The sequence below is a fragment of the Balaenoptera borealis genome, assembly GCF_965194805.1.
Source record: "Balaenoptera borealis genome assembly, chromosome: 14".
NCBI classification, from domain to species: domain Eukaryota; kingdom Metazoa; phylum Chordata; class Mammalia; order Artiodactyla; family Balaenopteridae; genus Balaenoptera; species Balaenoptera borealis.
Genome location: NC_138875.1, coordinates 59,976,331 through 59,994,688, shown reverse-complemented (window position 1 = coordinate 59,994,688; position 18,358 = coordinate 59,976,331). Strand labels below are relative to the sequence as shown.

General features: G+C 40.8%; 1 protein-coding gene across 7 annotated transcripts in view; it reads right to left on the bottom strand.

The window, feature by feature from the left end:
• Nucleotides 1-18,358, bottom strand: part of PTPRM (protein tyrosine phosphatase receptor type M) — a 742,498-nt gene that overhangs the window by 457,759 nt on the left and 266,381 nt on the right. For all 7 annotated transcript variants that reach the window (XM_082353481.1, XM_082353483.1, XM_082353486.1 and 4 more), the window contains exon 3: nt 10,492-10,763. In XM_082353481.1, the coding sequence (XP_082209607.1) occupies nt 10,492-10,763 (272 nt within the window). The remainder of the gene's footprint in view (nt 1-10,491; nt 10,764-18,358) is intronic.

The window sequence follows — 18,358 nt, the reverse complement described above, 5'->3', positions numbered from 1 at the left end:
GGCAAAAACAATATGCTTTGCACTTCCTGGGGGAGCCTTGAACTCTAGCAATGACAGGGAGAAAGCCCTCTCCTGGCTTGATTTGTTTCAGCTCTAATATACGGGTGGTGTTTTAAATGCCCACGTAGCATTGGAGTATCATTACCAATTTTTAAAAGCATAATTGCAATACACCAAAACAAAAACCATAGACACGAATTACTTGATAGACCTCAAAACACTGTCTTAAAAATTAAATTAAAAAATGAAAGAAAATCCAGCTCATTTAGAAGGCAAATCCTCTATAAATAAGCTAAACTACTGAGAATTTATAACACTTTTGTATTCCAACCTGACTTTCAGATCTCATTCTGCACAATGTCCTTTGGCATTAGCTCGATTACAGCTAAATGTTTTTGTTTTTACCAAACACATACATTTTTAGGAAAAATGCCTTTGCTCTCTAGCCTAATCTAAGCTATGATTATTTGAAAAGTTGAAAGCTGAAGTGGGGGATGGGTATGATGGAATCACAGAGCCAAACTACCGTATTCTGGAATGATTTTGTCGTCACACAGTATTTAATCTTACATCACTTTTTTTTTGGTGGGGGAAATTTGGCTTAACAGAAAATACAATGAATCCTCACTATTTGCTGATTCTGAATTTGTGAATTTGTCTACTCGTTAATTTATTCAAAACCCCAAAATCAATACCTGCAAAGCATTCTTGGTCACTTGTGAACATGGACAGAGCAGCAAAGGTTGGAGTCGCTGGACACACACATCCCAGCAGAGGCCGGGCCAGGAGAAGCTCTGCCTTCCAGCTTCCCTTCTCCTGCCACTAACAAGTGTCCTTATCTTCGTCTAAATGTGTCACATTTTCACCTTTTTATGCCTTTTATTGGCGATGCTGCTATTTAAGATGGCCCCCAACGCAATGCTGAAACGCTGTCTGGTATCGCCAAGTGCAAGAAGGCCATGATGTGTCTTACAGAGAAAACATGTGTGTTAAATAAGCTTCCTTCACGCCTAAGCCTAGCACTCTTTGCCGAGTTCACTGTTAAGAATCAATGATACACATTAAATAAGGCATCTTTACAGAAACACACACAAACCAAGGTTATGTATCGATCAGTTGATGAAAGGCTTGTGACCACAGGCTCTCATCACGGGACTAATGCCCTATGTCCCCCAGAAGCAGCGGTCCAGTGTTTACTCATTTGGCGCTCAACGTGATGTTTAGAACAAAACTGTATTCGTGTGTTTGGATTCACACCGAGACCCCCTTCTATCAAAGTTCTTGGTCATTGGAAGGACTCAATGCTCATTTTTGCTCTTGGTTCCCAGATATTACTGGCAGCCATGGGACGTAAAGACATGTAGACTAGAGAGAATCCATATTCTTTCAACCGCTCAACAAATAACATCTCAGGAGACAAGATGGTGCAGCTCCACCATCTCTGGAGCCTTGGGGAAAAGCCACTGGCTTTCAGGTAGGAAGCAACTGGTTAAACCACTGACTAGTGCTGTTTTGTTTGCTCGTGGAAAGCCATCCTGGATCTGAGTCTGCCAAACAGGAGACGGGAAGAAGTTTAACACTGTAGCATCTCTGATGCTCCCTGCTTTAGTGAGGAGCAAAATTAGCTTTCCACGCTGCCACTTTTCCTGCCACGTATAAGCAAAGCAAAGGTGTTATCTCACCAACACAAACACTCCCCTCAGAAGATGGGCTGGTGGAAACTGTCAGTCCCCTAGAACAAAGGGGATTCCATGGCATCTGTCTGTCCTCCCACACAGAGCCTTGTAGTTCCTTTCTGGTTTTGGTTTAAATAAAAAGCTAAGGTGGATCATATTCACAAAAACTGATTTTTTTTTTTAATCCAAATAAGTTAAATAAAAAACAAAAACATAGGAAAAGAAAAGTTTCTGTAATGATGAAGAGTCAAAGCAAAACCACAAACGATAGACCTTACCAAATCAGGAACAAAGTACTGAAACCTTTGTTTATATGCACATTTTTTTTTAGTTTTGTTATTTTAGGCTGTGTTAGGTCTATGTTGCTACGCGCGGGCTTTCTCTAGTTACGGCAAGCAGGGGCTACTCTTCGTTGCATTGCACGGGCTGCTCATTGCCGTGGCTTCTCTTGTTGCGGAGCACAGGCTCTAGGTGCGTGGGCTTCAGTAGTTGTGGCTCAGGGGCTTAGTTGCTCTGGGGCATGTGGGATCTTCCAGGACCAGGCCTCGAACCCGTGTCCCCTGCATTGGCAGGCGGATTCTTAACCAGGAAGTCACCAGGGAAGTCCATGAACATGTTATCAAAGTAAAGTTAAAACCTACTTTCTCTCCGTTAAAGGCATTCAAAGGATAAGATTCACAATGAAGCTAATTATCAGTGCTTTGTCTTGCCATTTAGGACATTCTGAAATGATGTCATCTATTTTTTCTACCAATAAATAACACAACTTTCTTCACTTTTGTGTTTTCCCTTTCCCTTTTGAAAAGAAGTAGTGTTCTTTTCCAATCTTTTCTAATCATGGCTCAAATGCCCATTCTATAAAATGGGATATGTAAGAAAATTAAGGCAGGGGGAAAAAAATAGGAAAGTGATAAGGAAAAGTGCTCAGAAGCAAGAAGCGACAGACCACAGAGAAGCGGAAGATGTTCACCCAGAAGAAGGACTTGTCCTTGATCATCAAATAACAAATACAAACTGAGAAGGAAACCCAGAGACATGGTAAGATTTTCAAAATAAATATATAAAATATTATCTTTGAAGATACGAAACTGTCACGTGACTCCCTCTGCTTCTTCCTAAATGCAGCTCTGAGTCTGTAGTAAAGTGACAGCCTCATATGTCCTCACTGATTTCTTAAAACTCATCTTTTTTAAGCACAAAATGCAGAGGACAGTAGTACCTGCTTCGAATAGCTTTCCTGATTGAGACAGGGTTCTATTTCACTGCCACATCTAATTCCCGTGTCCTCCTAGAGGGACGAAGCAATTCGATTGTCTTGCACTTGGTACAAAGCAATTCAATGGTCACACACTTGGAATAACGGCCATAAGCTAAGGAATTTATGGAGTCAGGGAATGTTCTCTTTTTCCATCAGTACATATCAGGATTTCCCAAGGTGCTCCAGGGAATACTGGACTCGAGATGCTCTGCTAAAACCAAACGGATGTGCACGCTCCAGCCAGGCACCTGCACCTGCCATGTGTCACCCGGGGAGATGCAGAAACGCTCCCGGGCTCTGAAAGGCCTGGCAGTACAGAATGTGTTCTACTTCGCTTAAATCAGTGCTTCTTCCCATTTGGTTGACCGGTGCCTTTTAACCATCCTTGGAACACAGTTTGGAAAACACTCACCCACGCAGATCTTAAACACTGTCTCTGGGCAGCAAATGCCTGCCGAGCTGCTGCCACTCAGCGTGGCTTACGTGACCTTCTAATAAAATAAGTGGGCTGAAGGCTGGTCCAGCGAAGAAAGCGAGGCTGCTGTGCAGGAGTCCAGGTGGGAGTGTGATGGGAAGGGGTGGGAAAGATCAAGTATCTCCGATTCCCTCACCCCTCATCCACCAGGAAAGATGGCAGACGGGTAAAGGGTAAATCTTGGCTTAGCCTCCCCGAAGTGCTGGCCCCTTGATAAGCTCAGTGCACAGAGAATTGAGAGCACGGATCCACGCCTCCTCTCCTGCCAGGCCCTTCGGTGCAACCAGAAGGCCAGTATCTTCCCTGACTTTACCTTCCCATCCCTCTTGTCACTGCCCACAGCCTGGAATAACACCTTTATTGAGGGGCCAGGGGGAGGGATTTCAAGGCCACCTGTGCATTTTTTCCTTTTCAAAGCAACCATCTGTATGAAAGATCACTGCCCTCCTGGCCTCCGACAGGACTCAGAATCACTATCTCCAAAAGCAGGGAGAAAGGCAGTGAGTGTGGGGTTCCAGGGGCGTCTCTGGGTGCAGGTGGGGTTAAGAACCCAGAAGAATCCATCAGAGGCCTCGGAAACTTGCAGGTGGATAAGAGGAGAGAGGAGGGGAGAAGAAACAGAATCAAAGTGAAATATTTTTTTAATCAGCACAGTAAAGTAAAAGGGTGCTTGTGAGAGGAAAATGCTATTCTTAAAAGGGCAAAAGGCAGTGTCTAAATCAAAGGAAGCAGGTGTGAAAGCCCAGGTGCCCTGGTGAAAGCAGGTAGCCCGCACTTATGCTGCCACCCAGCAGAGGGGCAGGTTCTATGTCACAGCAGTTAGAACAAACACTAATTAAGTAATTAAATACATGTTAATCACCAGATACTTGACAATTTATGTGTTAATGAACAGTAATTAACCTGCAATTAGCTGTATTCCATGCAGATTACCGTTGTGATGTGTACTGGTAGAATATTATTTTCCCATAAATAAGGAAAGCTCCATAAAGTGGCAAGAACACTTCACTCTGCTAAGAACCATTTTGAAACTCTACACATGCTAATCTAGGTCATGTTAGCAGAAAGGTAATAAAAACAAAGAGATGCCCAAGAGAACCCACTATGTTTATCCAAAGTACATAGTGCAGTGGTGTTTGGTTGCACCAATAACCTCCCCAAATCCAACAATTTACAAGACTCAGACTCTGACCAAGATGAGAATCAACTCAGTATCTTGCAGCCAAAGATGAGGGAGAAATGGACATTCTTGACAAAAGCATGGGAGGATCAGGAACAGGACAGACAGAAGGAACCCAGCCCAGCACCCCCGTTCCCGGTCCCCCCCCCCGAGCACCTGCTCCCCAAGTGTAGGCAGAGTGCCCAGAGCACCACGATAGCAGTTCCAGGGCTAACATGCTAGAATGTTCTGGCGGGAAAGCCCTTGGGTCATCCCGTTTCATCCACTGTTTCACTGAAGGATTTGTTCCCAGAACCCTTTTTCATTGCATACCTTCTGCCATCGCACCAAACACACTTAAGGAGTGACTTAGCAGGAGAAAGCACTCAACTATTACCTGCTTCCCTTTTTTCTGTTTTCCACACATCTGAATCTCCATAAACTACCACCATTTATTGAGAGGCCAGCACATCCAAAATGTGTTCTTTCATCCATCTTCACACCCTGCCCTGTCTTTATATTTAGTCCCGTAATTAGGAAGGCTCAGTAAATTTAAGCTGCCCAAGCTTATAAGTAAACAGGGCTCATATTCAAATCCAGTTCTGTCTGATGCAAAGCATATGTTCTTTTACTACAGTATGATGCCGCTCATTTACAAGCAATACTGTAATACGAGATCTTTTAAGACTTAATTCATCAATCTTAATTCATTAGATCAAAACTACTTTACAAAGTGTGAAGAGCATCTTATAAAGTACTATATGAATATAAAATATTTTAATATACTAGTATTTCAAGCATTTGTTCACTCTACATTAATTTTTTAGATCTCTGTCACGTATCTTGCAGCCTAAATACTAATGGGGCATCTGGGGGAAGCAGAGTCCCTGTGTTATCACCTCCTTTAAATGTCCATGTCCTATTATCTTGTCCTCAGCTTTTGGTCCCAGAAACAGCCTATCTGTATACTAAGAATGCATCATTTGGATACTGACTTTTATGAACTATGTCCATAAAAGAAAATGTCACAGGCATGCACGTACACGTGATACCAGAAAAATAATTTTGTGTATTTTGCAATTAGAAATATAATAGTCACCTAAAGCAGAAGCACATCCTCAGGCTAGTACAAAACTCCTGATGGAGAAATCTGTCTGGGAAATTGATTTAAAAGCAGATGGCTCCTGCATAAGTCAGGTTTTTACGAACATCAGGATATGACAGCCGTTTCCTTAGTAAGGGTGTGCTCGCCCCACGGCTGCAGCGGGGAAGCCCCCATCCAGGGCAGTGCTGCCTGAATATGGACAACTGATTTTTCCAGCTTTTTTTCTGATCACCTCCAGTTCAGCTGACATCTTGGGCCAAGGGTGGAAATAGGATTGGTAGGTATTTTCCTTCCTCTCCACCTGTTGATACAATGTATTTTTCTCATGCCAACTGGGAACATCATTCAAGTCTTAACATGGTGATTTTAAGGTCTGTCTCAGCATTTGGGAAATTTCCTGCTGACATCTCTCTTGTATCATCTACTGAGTGCCATTTATCTAATAGTTTATGTTACTATTAGGGTAATGACTTCACTATGTTTACTGCCCAGCAGATAAAGGGGAGAAAAGAGGGAAATACAACCTTAACTATGCCTTTAAAACGTGAAAGGCTGAGGTTTGGTTAGACTCCTTGGGAATTAAATGAACAAATGCATTTTCAGTGGATCCAGATGCTTAACAAACTTTGATCACCAAGTTCTTAAACATTTAGCAACACTGGTTTAAAGAATCTCTGCAAATCCACCTTTAAACCCAGAGTATGAAACTATGAATCACCCAGTGAACCAAAAAGCTATAATGAGAACTACATTCCAGTTGAATATGGTAAAGCAGGTACTGCTCAGCGATGTGAGAGGTCACAGTGAGGAGCAGGAGAGTTTGGGGGTGAGGGTCAGAGGCTCACAATTGGGAAGGCAAAATATTTTATTCAAAAGAGCCCAAGAAAGGAAGAATTCACTGACAATGACAATGGTCTGATAGACAGGATCACCTTATTTTCAATATACAGTTGACCCTTGAACAATATGGGCTTGAACTCTGTGGGTCTACTTATATGTGGATTTTTCAATAAATACATTGGAAAATTTTTGGAGATTTGCAACAATTTGAAAAAACTCGCCAACTGCATGGCCCAGATATATCGAAAAAATTAAGAAAAAGGTATGCCATGAATGCATGAAATACATGTCAATACTAGTCTCATCTTACATAGGCATAAGGTGGGTGATATTTAATATAAAATTAATAACATTTTATAGGTTTATAGGTTAGAACAGTTTGTTTTCTTATTGTTTTATAACTTTGCTTTCAAAGAATTTCATTACCTTACACCTCTCTCTCTAGTAATTGAAGAAACTATCAGCCTACCATCAACAGGTAGGTGTTTTTATTAATGTAACAACGTTTCCAATACTGTATTATGAATATGACATAATACTGTGTGCCATAAAAATCTGATAACAATTCATTCATTGGTATATAGGCTAGGCTACGAAGAAGCAACTGTATGGATTGTGTGAGGTGACCGTAAATCAAACACATTGCTGCTTCTTCGTTATCGATGCATGAATTGTTACAACTGTAAATAAATATGAGTTTCCTTTTCACATTATCTTTTCATTATTGTTATCTCATGTTAGTAATACGTATAACATCTATGGTGTTTGTTTCATATAAGACACTGTTGATGTAGGTACTGACAGGTGATTCATCTTATAAACAGATGATGTAAACTTAATGTATCAATAAATACAGTACAGTACCATAAATGTATTTTCTCTTCCTTATGATTTTCTTAATAACATTTTCTCTTCTTTAGCTTATTTTACTGTAAGAATATAGTATATAATACACATAACACACAGAATATGTGCTAATTGACTTTTCATGTTATCGGTGAGGCTTCTGGTCAACAGTGGGCTATCAGTGGTTAAGTCTGGGCGGAGTCAAAAGTTACACATGGATTTTCAACTGTGTGTGTGTTGGGGGTCAGCACCCTTAAGCGCCACACTATTCAAGGGCCAACTGTAGCTTGATAATTCCTTTTAAAGGCCGATCTCCTGAGACTGTTGATAAATTAAATCATTCCTTTAGTTCTGACTGTCTGAGCCAGGTGTGTTCAAGGCTATTATGGGCTGAGTGTTGTGTCCCCTTCAAATTCATATGTTGAAGCCCCAACCCCCACGGTGATGGAATTGGGAGATGGAGCATCAGAGAGGTGATTATGCTTAGCTGAGGCAATGAGGGTGGAGTCCCCGTAATGGGATTAGTGCCCTTATAAGAAGAGGAAGAGAGACCAGGGCTCTCTCTGCTGCACACATGGGGAGGTCATCTGAGCACACAACAAGAAGACCAGAAGGGGCCTCCATAAGCCAGGAAGGGGGCCCTTAACAAGAATGGAATCTGAGGGCCCCTTATTTTGGACTTCTCAGCCTCCAGAGCTGAGAAATAAAGGTTTGTTGTTTAAGCCACCCAGACTGTGGGCTTTTGTTTTTCTTTTTGTCACAGCAGCTCAAGCTGACTAAGACAAAGGCAAAACAAAAATTTAAGATCTGGATTGTAGCCAGTGTCAAAACTAAATGAATGCACCAGGCTCTGGCAGCTGTGGAGCCCCACAAGGGCTCACTCCTACAGGTTTTGGGTGGGCATTGCTAAGGGGAAAGAGAAGAAGATCAGGGCAAAGTTGAGCAGGACAGAACTTCTGATCTTGTCTAGATGCCTGGAGACCAAGGAAGAGTCCAGTGCAGGTTCCAGAGGGGAACTAGCTAGGCCTTCTCTACTGTGGGAAGGTCCCCTCCAAAAGAAGTTTCTAAAAACACTCAGCCTCTTAGTCTAGTCCATCATACACAGCCTTATGAAGCCTGCCTTAGCCAAACCCACTTCCCTTGCTTCCATTTTAATCCTACAAAAGAAGAAACTTTGTCCCAAAGGCCATATTTTTGAATTATACCCTGATTGGTTATCAATATATTTATAAAAAAGAAGGATATTCAGTAAGTAGGGCATTTTCCCTCTGCAAGAAAAACTACTTTTTAACTCTTTTTTTTGTTTTATACATAAAAACAGCACATGTACATTGGGGAAAATTTAGAATATGACAGATGACAGAAAGAAAAAATTCAAGTCACTAGCTGGGGAGATACTACTTCTTAATATATTTATTTCACCATATAGTTTAATTATATGTATAATATATATAAATAATACATATTAATATTATATGTATTTATATATAATTAATTCATATTAATATTATTAACATATTAATAACATTAATATTATTAATGCATATTAATGTATAATTAATACATATTAGTACATATATTTAATTTAAAGTTGAATTTAACATACTGCTTTATGATTTTATACAGTTTTATCCACTTAAGAAAATAAGCTGAGATACATCATGAAATGATCTTTCATAACATTATTCTTAACGGTTGCAAAATGAATTTTTGTATTGAGGTAGCATAGATGAACTCATCCTCTATTGTAATAAATGTAATACTGCTCCTGGTGTTTCATTATTATAAACACACTGCCGTGAATATCCTTGTAGCTAACTGTTTGCTACCACTTTTCATTATTTCCTTAGGATGAACTCCTAACAGTAGATTGCTAAAATTAGACTTATTTAAATATTTAACACTTTTAAAATGTATTGCCCAAGTGCACTCTAAAAGGATTTTAACAATTTACATGTGTGCTAACAGAGCTTTTACTACCCCTTCATTTCCATTTAAAAGACGTTTAAATAACCAGAAATTGTTGCAGGTACGAGGGCACAAAGATAAAACAAGCACAGAATTTACAGCCCATTTATTCCCATGATCAAATCCAGGGATAGAGGAACTGGGATTGATAAATCTTCCCTAATAAACACCAAGCCTGCAGAGTGGGTTCCCGGGCGCCGATCATGCCGCTCAGATGACAAGCAGCCCTTGAGAAGACTCAGTCTTTCCTCCCTGGGTCTAGCCAAGCACCTCAATTAACCATGAGAGATGATCTTGGATACATGTTCCCGTTGGCTTCCGAGTGAGCCAAAGGAATTAAGAAAGAGAAAAGCAAAATACTGCAATTCTCTTAATGCATCCTCTTAGCTTGAAATTAACTGAGGTCTTAATGTGAAGTTATTTTCAGAGGCTGTGGACAAAAGGAGAAAGCACACAGAACACCACCGTCACTAATTTCCCACCTTTGACGCCAAGTCGGGATGCTCTTGGGGCACAGGCCCTCTCCGAGAGGACGGACAGACCAGCGGGACCTCCTTGGTACCACTTTCTAACCGCTTCTGGCCTGCACTCTTCATTTCCTTTCAGTGCCCACTCCAGGTGGGCAAAGTGGTCCCAACAGAACATCCCACAGAGCAGCTCCTCCATGACAAGGACTCGGTCTACATGCCATTTTCTTCCCACTGCTGATGGGGTGGGAGCAGGACCCTGCATCTCACCAGCTGACCTCCACTCGGGCTCACTTCCTAATGACCCATGACTCCTGAGATCCACTCATGGAAGAAGAGGCTTTTTCTTCTACCATCAAGTGCTCTGGTCTCCCTGGGTCAGATGTGGCTACTTAACATAGAAAGTAAAACATCCTTGCAGACAGCATTTCCTGCCCTGCTGCAGGTGGCTGCTTTTATTTTCTTAAATAGATACATACGTAAACAAGTTTGAATGGTGCATTTTACTCATTTCTCAAGGTAATGTACAAACAAAGCCTCAATACACTCCCTATCCACGAGCATAAGCTTTCCTCACCTTGGTCTTAAAATACCAACACTTCTAATACATTCTCTGATTAGACTAATATAAAACTGATTTATAGTTTCAGAAGTTAGAGGATGCATCAAAACAGGAAATGAAAAATAAAGGGCATACCTGATAAAAGTTAGGCCAGAAAGTACTGATGGCCAGCTCTGCCCTGTTCCATGTACGGTTTGGGTCTCCAGATATATTCCAAATAGGGTTCCCCAAAGGCCCGTTATTGACCTTCACGTAGACATTGAGTAACCCGGGAGCAGAATTACTCTTGCTGGATACAAAGTAGTGAAAATCAATGCAGTGGGTGTCATTTTCTTTGAGTTGAGGTAAGAGGAGGTGGGCTCTCTGTCCCTCAGATCTCCCAGACGTGTTCACCAACATGAAGGAGCCTGCGAAAAGAAAATCAAAGGACGGTCACAACCGGAAACACTACTTCCTGCTCATATCTGAAAAGTCACCGTCATTTCCATGGGTCGACACTGCAGTTCCACACATCTGACCTTGGCTTTGAAAGTCCCACCTCTTTCACACCTTTTCATCCCCAAAGTGCTCTCAAGGTCAGTGGGGATGGCAAATTCCCTTGATGTCACTGCAATTAGTTTCCTAAATAATAGGTATATGCATGGTTTGCAGATCTGCACTGGTCGATCTGGTGGTCACTAGCCACACAGAGTTTTCTTTTTTTTAATTAATTAAAATTCTATAATATTGAGTCATATTTTAGATTCCACATATAAGTGATATCACATGGTATTTGTCTTTGTCTTTCTGACTTACTTCACTTAGTATGATAATCTCTAGGTCCATCCATGTAGCTTCAAATGCCATTATTTTGTTCTTTTTTATGGCTGAGTAATATTCCATTGTGTGAGTGTGTGTGTGTGTGTGTGTGTGTGTGTGTGTTGTGTGTGTGTATATATATATAAAATATATTATTATATATACATCACATCTTCTTTATTCATCTGTCAATGGACATTTAGGTTGTTTCCATGTCTTGGCTATTGTGAATAGTGCTACTATGAACATAGGGGTGCATGTATTTTTTGAATTATAGTTTTGTCCGGATATATGCCCAGGAGTGGAATTGCTGGAGCATATGGAGGAGGGATGAACTGGGAACTTGGGGTTGGTAGATGAAAATTATTACATATGGAATGGATAACAACAAGGTCCTACTATATAGCACAGGGAACTATATTCAAAATCCTGGGATAAACCATCATGGAAAAGAATATGAAAAAGAATATACATATGGATAACCGCTTTGCTGTATAGCAGAAATTAACACAACACTGTAAATCAACTAGACTTCAATAAAAAAAAAAAAGATGAATTAAAAAAAAATTCAGCACCTGGATAAAAAAAAAAAGTTCTGTAATATTGAAAGTGTAGGTCCTCAGCCCCAGGAACCACATTTGAAGCACTCAATAGCCACATGGGGCCAGTTGCTACCATACTGGGCTGCACAGATATTGAACTTTTCCATCATCTCTAAACAACCCTATTCTACAATGGTACCACCACTGAGTAATCACAGACACTCTGAGATTCTCATATAATCTAGAGAAAGGGAACAGATTGTTCTGGTTTGTGGAATCTTAGAAAATTGGCCCGATAATGCTCCTTGTCATCAATATAACATGATTTTCTTGCAGCTCAGCACCCATCCCCCCACTACTGTCACAACTGGCTTCTCCTTGACTAGGGTGTTCTCATAATGGGGGGATGACAGAGTTTACCCATCAATGGTTGTGCCCATGGGGGACAGTCGTTCACAGAAGTCTCTGTGAGCTCCTTGTTTTCAACTGTTCATCCAGGGTACTCACCCACCCATGAGTGCTGAAGAGTTTCCAGATGGATTCAAGCTTCCCAGATACCCTGACCTTGGGAAAGGTCACTTGGACCTTCCCCATGCCTAAGATCACCAGAAATAGCAACTAAAATAAATATATGAATTTTATATATCACATAAAGAAAGGTAAATCAAAATGTTCTAAGATGAACGGGAAAACAGGTCATTACAAGCCTTCTTTAGCAGAGAGGGAAAAATGTATGGAAATTCTGAGGGGGAAGTACAACTAAATTTGGAAAATAAAGACTAAAAAAAAATACTACTCAGGGTGGTTGGACTCATGGTTTCTACGGCATGAAGAGACTATTACCCTCAGTTGAGTATTCCTTTAAAAACATCCCTCATTGTGAACCATAATTTCCAAGGAGGTGTGTGTATGCTCGTTTGTGGGTATATATATTTTAGTAAACACCCACACATATCTATAAAGATACATACACAATCTTAGAAAAAGTGTGGAAATTTTCTCTCATCTACAAGCTGTGATTTCCTAAACAGCAAAATGAGAAGACTACTTTTCCCAGGGAATTATTAGGAGGACTAAATAAAAACCAGGAATGTAGATATATCCTTTATAAATTAATAGACTATTGTTAAAGGATCAATACTACAAAATGTTTGCTTCTGGCTGTTACCTCTCAAGGCCCCTTCATGAGATCAGCTAGTGTTAATGCCATGTAAGGAAAATAGGAACTGAGTCACAGAGAGATGAGGACGCATCTTATCCAGGCTTTAGGATGAGTCAGTGGTGAAATCAGAACTTGGAGCCTCTGGGTTTCCAGCCCATTACTCATCCTGCTACACTCCAATAACTCCACATTTCTTCATGCGCCATTTGAGCACATATGGAGAAAACAAACCCTTTCATGACAGTGAAGGAAAATTATGGGAGCTATCTGAAAATACAGCAATTTTTCAAGAGACGAATGTTACGCACCTGGAAATATGAAAGTCAAGCCACAAGGGAAGGGTTATTGTGGAACATGTATTTCAGTAATAAGGAAGAACTGCAAATGTGATTTAAGAAAGAGTTGGGGACAGAGAGAGGGATTATGTGACAAGAGAATATCACTGCAGTGATTTGGGTTAGCTATGCTCTACAAAATGTGAAAAAAAAAGCTCTTCAAAATACACAGGGTGGACCAACCCCATCACAAATTGAAAGAGGGCAGTTGGTGTTTATAACATGAGTTAAAAATTATACTCTGTCGCTCTTAGTAAAATATAAGTGTATTTATTCCACATTCAATCATTTGGGGCTCTGGCATCTGCAACATAGTTGCAATGTAGAATATGCCCTGATGGGGGGCTAAGGCATGAGTCGGCCTTGAAGCCAACTCTGAATCACCAAAAGCTTTAGTATTGTCACTCTGCCAAGAATATTACTTCTTGGAGTGTTTCCATCACTTAAACTTGGGCGACCAGAGATGGTAAATATGGCAATATGCATAGGAGAGCAAAAGTAGGTTTCCTGCATCCTGGAAAGTCTAGTTTGGATGAAGAGTCTCTTTTCACACGTTGGTATAAACCGGGTAACATCCTACCATAGTTGTTTGGGAAATCACTGGGTTTCCCTAAAATACTGTTTTCCCCAACTACACAGCCTATCCTTCAATATTTACTCATTAAGCTTCATTCTAGGACAAAATACTAATTTTTATCTTGAGGTCAAGGTGCAACTCAGGTATTTTAAGTTGCAAACACTCAAATGATCCTGATTTTTATACTTTCTCCTTTTTTTCCCCCTTTTGAACCAGAATACAGTCTATCCTGTTACAAGGCATGTTGCTGCAATGCAGATTAGCTAACAGGATTAGCAAATAGGGGAGTGACATCCATATAACACTAGAGTCCCTTCAGACCATGTGCAAGTTTTTGCAGGACATTAATGTTGTAGAGCAATCAAGGCAAATTTTCTCTCCAATAAAGGGCTACATGATGGCCTTTCAACAAAGGTGAAACTCCTACAGAAGGGCCTTCGCTTAGGGTCAAAAGTGGCAAGAAGTTTAGTGGCTCTACAGAGCCATACCTCTTCCCGCTCTGTGAGGCTGTCTGGGAAACTGCAAGACCAGATGAAGAAGCTGTGAAGCTTCTGCTCCCCTCCTGAGTTTAGAGAGGAAAGCACGCTGATTGATGGAGATGATGAACCCGGATCATATATTTCAGCTGGCAGAGAGTGGTCTCCATCAGAAGGGAAGGACTGACTCCGAGGCCCCCTCTGGTGAGAAGGAGGATGTGGAAGCCCTCAGGCACAGGGCGAAGGATGGACTCACAGGGATTCTAAGTGCCAGGCGGAAGTTAATGAGGCCAGGGTTTTTATTAGGGCTGTGACTGTTTCGTTGGTTCTCTGGCTACAAAGCTGTGTAGATTTTGAATAGTCAGCTCCATTCTTCTTACAAGATCTAGCATTTTCGGTGCATGGTTTTGTGCAATAGTCAAAGGGTTTCCAAGGACAGGTGTGTGGTGCTGGTCGAAACACCTGCTCTACCCGAACCATCTTCCTACCTCACTGGTTCTGCCCTCTGGAAGCAGCTCCATCTAGACTGTCCCCTTGGTCACAGGCAAAGGTCCTGCCTCTAAACAGTCCAGAAAGTAATGAACAGCTCGTCAACACACAGTATTCTTTTTACTGAGGTACAGCTGCTGTACAATATTATATAAGTTACAGGTGTACAATAGAGTGATTCACAACTTTTAAAGGTTATACTCCATTTATAGTTATTGTAAAATATTAACTCTATTCCCTGTATTGTACAATATACCCTTGTAGCTTATTTTATACCTTATAGTTTGTATCTCTTAATTTTGTCCCCTCTGTTCACTTCCCCCTTTCCCCCTCCCCCCAGTAATCACCAGTTTATTTTCTGTATCTGTGAGTCTGCTTCTTTTTTGTTATATTCACTAGTCTGTTGTATTTTTTAGATTCCACATATAAGTGACATCAACAGTATTTGTCTTTCTCTAATGCACACTATATTTTAGAGAAAAAGTCTCTCTTTACTGAGCACCTGTTCCCTGGGGTATAGTCCCCTGAGAAGTGTCGCTCAGCTGGTATTTCTGTGTAGCTTCACAATGAACGATTAATGCATATACAGGCATTTAGGACAGTGTTCACCATATAGCACAGGTTCAAAAATTATTGGTGATTATCATTACGATTACTATGTTGCTTCATACCTCCTAATGCCTGCTTCTCTAAATTATATGTAATTCTTCAGCATTTAGCTCTGTATATTTATTTCTGCCTGCCTGTCCACAACCCTCCTGGGTCCTATCCTTTTTCACCGAAAATGGTAATGTTTAACTTCCCTTTCTTTATGGGAGAGGAACATTAGTACTGAAGCTTTACAAAACCTTCAACTCGATCCATCTTGCCCCTACATTTGAGCTTTGGGAAGGAGATCTTTACTTCTGTGTGTGGTCATGAGGACTTATCACATGGTTTGAAGTACAGAAGATATTTCAGCCGGCACTCGTACTTCCTGGCAGTGCTGCACTATTGTCCTATGCTGAACGTACAGAAGAAAGTGTGAACATTTGTGTTTAGCATCGTCTAGCAACTTGGAATCCTGGGGTAAATTCCCAGTTGTGTCTAAAGGGATAGCAGGTGAGATGCCTTTTAATTGTTTGAATTTATCACCTACCTACTATGGAAGGAAAGTCAACATCATAGCTGATGTTTAAAGAATTAAAAGCATTTCTATTCAATTCTAGACTATTATGTCTGCTTTGTTAAATGTCCCTGTATGGCTGAATATTTAATTTTCACCTTCTAGTTCAATGTTTGGACTGTGAGGAAATGCATTTCCAAAGAGTAATTGGGTCCCCCTTTTTGATACACCCTTACCTCAGTTTTTTTCCCTACAAAAAATACTCCAACTGGGCAAATAAATAAAAGAAATCAGAATTCAAATTAACATTGAAATTCTGTTTCTGTTCAGATAATAAACACCCTTAAGTCACCTAGTACAGAAGCGGAGAGAATATAACATTGCAGGTAAATGGAAAGATCTGCACGGAATGGAGCTGGCTTCAAAAGGGGCCGTCTCTACAGGCAGACTTGGAAGGTCTTTAAGAATCATTATTTTGGTTTCTCTGAAAAGGAGAACTCTGTTATGAGAACATGTGATGTTCGTATTCTTGAATCTTTGGGTGAATTAAATGAGCTTAATCATATCCATTGGCAAATGCATTTGATGAGGCCATCTCCCATCACTGCTGGTGATGGCGGCAATAATGACATATAATTAGCTATTCCTTCTACCCCATCATTAAAATTTGCATTGGTGTTAGAGCCTCCAGATTTTTAAAGGCTGAGGAAACTGCAAGAATTCTCCTCCAGCATTTGAGAAACTTTGTGCACACAACAAATGCAGCAGGAAGAGAGAATTGTGTGTGTTATTCAGTACCTTTGCTGACAGAGAAGCAGCATTTTATGAAGTTTAAAGCCATTACAACTTTCACTATTTAAGCCTCTTGGTTTCAGTAAAAGCACACAGATCATTGGCTCTTCTCTCCCTTTGGCTATTTTGTCTTCATTTTCCCCTCTACCGCCATGCCTTCAAATCGGTGGACTTAAGATCCAAAAGCTACATAAAAAGTTTACAAGTTCCACCTTTGCTAGCATATATCCAAAATCTGGGTTACAGGGCCATCCATTCTCCCTCTGACCCGTTAGATATGCCGGTTGTAACAATTCAGTTATCTAGAGCAGTGCCTCTGAAACCACTGATGATGAAGGACCAGTTTTGTAATTTTCTGCTGCAGCTCAGATCGAGTTTATGTAAAATACAATGAACATGGATTTCTAGAAAAAAGGAAATAGAAAGACATGCAAAATGCAAGCCCACATTTGTTAGCTTAAATAAACATAAACTTACTCTTAAATTCCTATAAAAATTTCTAAAGACTTGCCCTCAATTTCTATAGCAGTCCTGGACCAGGAAAATTGTGGGGACCAGCTCTGACCTGCAGAGCCCACTGAGTGGCATGCACTTAAAGTTACAATGGCTTAGCACCCCGGGTGCCCAAGAGGCATGTTTTCTAGACAGTGGAAGAAGAAGACGGAGACAGAAAAACTGAAAGAAAGGAATGGAAAAAAATTCTCTGGTTTCTTAAGCCAGAGATAACGGTCATCAAGTTAAGCCCTTTGACTATGACAGAAAGTGGTACAAGAAAATGAAAAGGAAGAGTGGGACGCAAGTGGACACACAGAGAAGAGACAGACTCAACTATGGTGAATGGAATTGAAAAAGAACCGGTTTCAAGGCAAGGAGAAAAGAAGAGAGCTGGTGGGCAAGGCACACGGAGGTCACCATATACCTGGGCTGTTCTTAAGGAATAGAGAATGCAGGGAAGTAAGATGTGCAGTTAGTGCTCAGGCCAACTCATTAAATTCTCCCAATAGTAAAGACTGGAAGAAACGCAAAGAAGTCCTTAACTCACCAAAGTGGCCCATTGACAGCATCTGACAGAGCTGGGGCGACTTTGAATTTTTTACATTCAAGCTCCGGAGGTAACGCCCCAAAAACAATATTTCTCAAACATTTTCACCATAACTCATTGTATCAAACAGACAGCATGCTGCAAGGCAGTATACGTGTGTGCAAACACACAAACACACACATATTCGGACAAAACTCTCATGAAAAAAATGCATCACTGTGTTTCTTACCATGTGTGTCTGTGCATTATACTCACATTTCCTATTCTACCCTATTTCATCTTGCAACATAAATAAGTCAATGAACGTTGGATATGACCCACAACTGATTTCATAGCCCAAGACCACTTTAAGGCCGTACTTTAAGGCCCACCAGTATCCCCAAATCAAGAAGATCTAACCTGTGCTCTGCCTCCTCAGTGAGAAAGCTTTTTCTTTCCAATGTGTAATTTTAAATTTGATCTTATCCCTCAAATATCATAATACCAAAATACTATATCCCTCCTCCTGCTCCCTCAGCCAGTATAACAATGGTGCTAAAGACAACGTCTTTCCTGATGAGAAATCTTGTGAAATAGGGAAGATGAAGACTGTGGAGAAATAAATGAACTCGGGAACAAAGCTCCAAGGGAACAAAACCTCTGCGGGGAGGTGCCACCAGCACTTTAAAAGCACTTATTAGCACC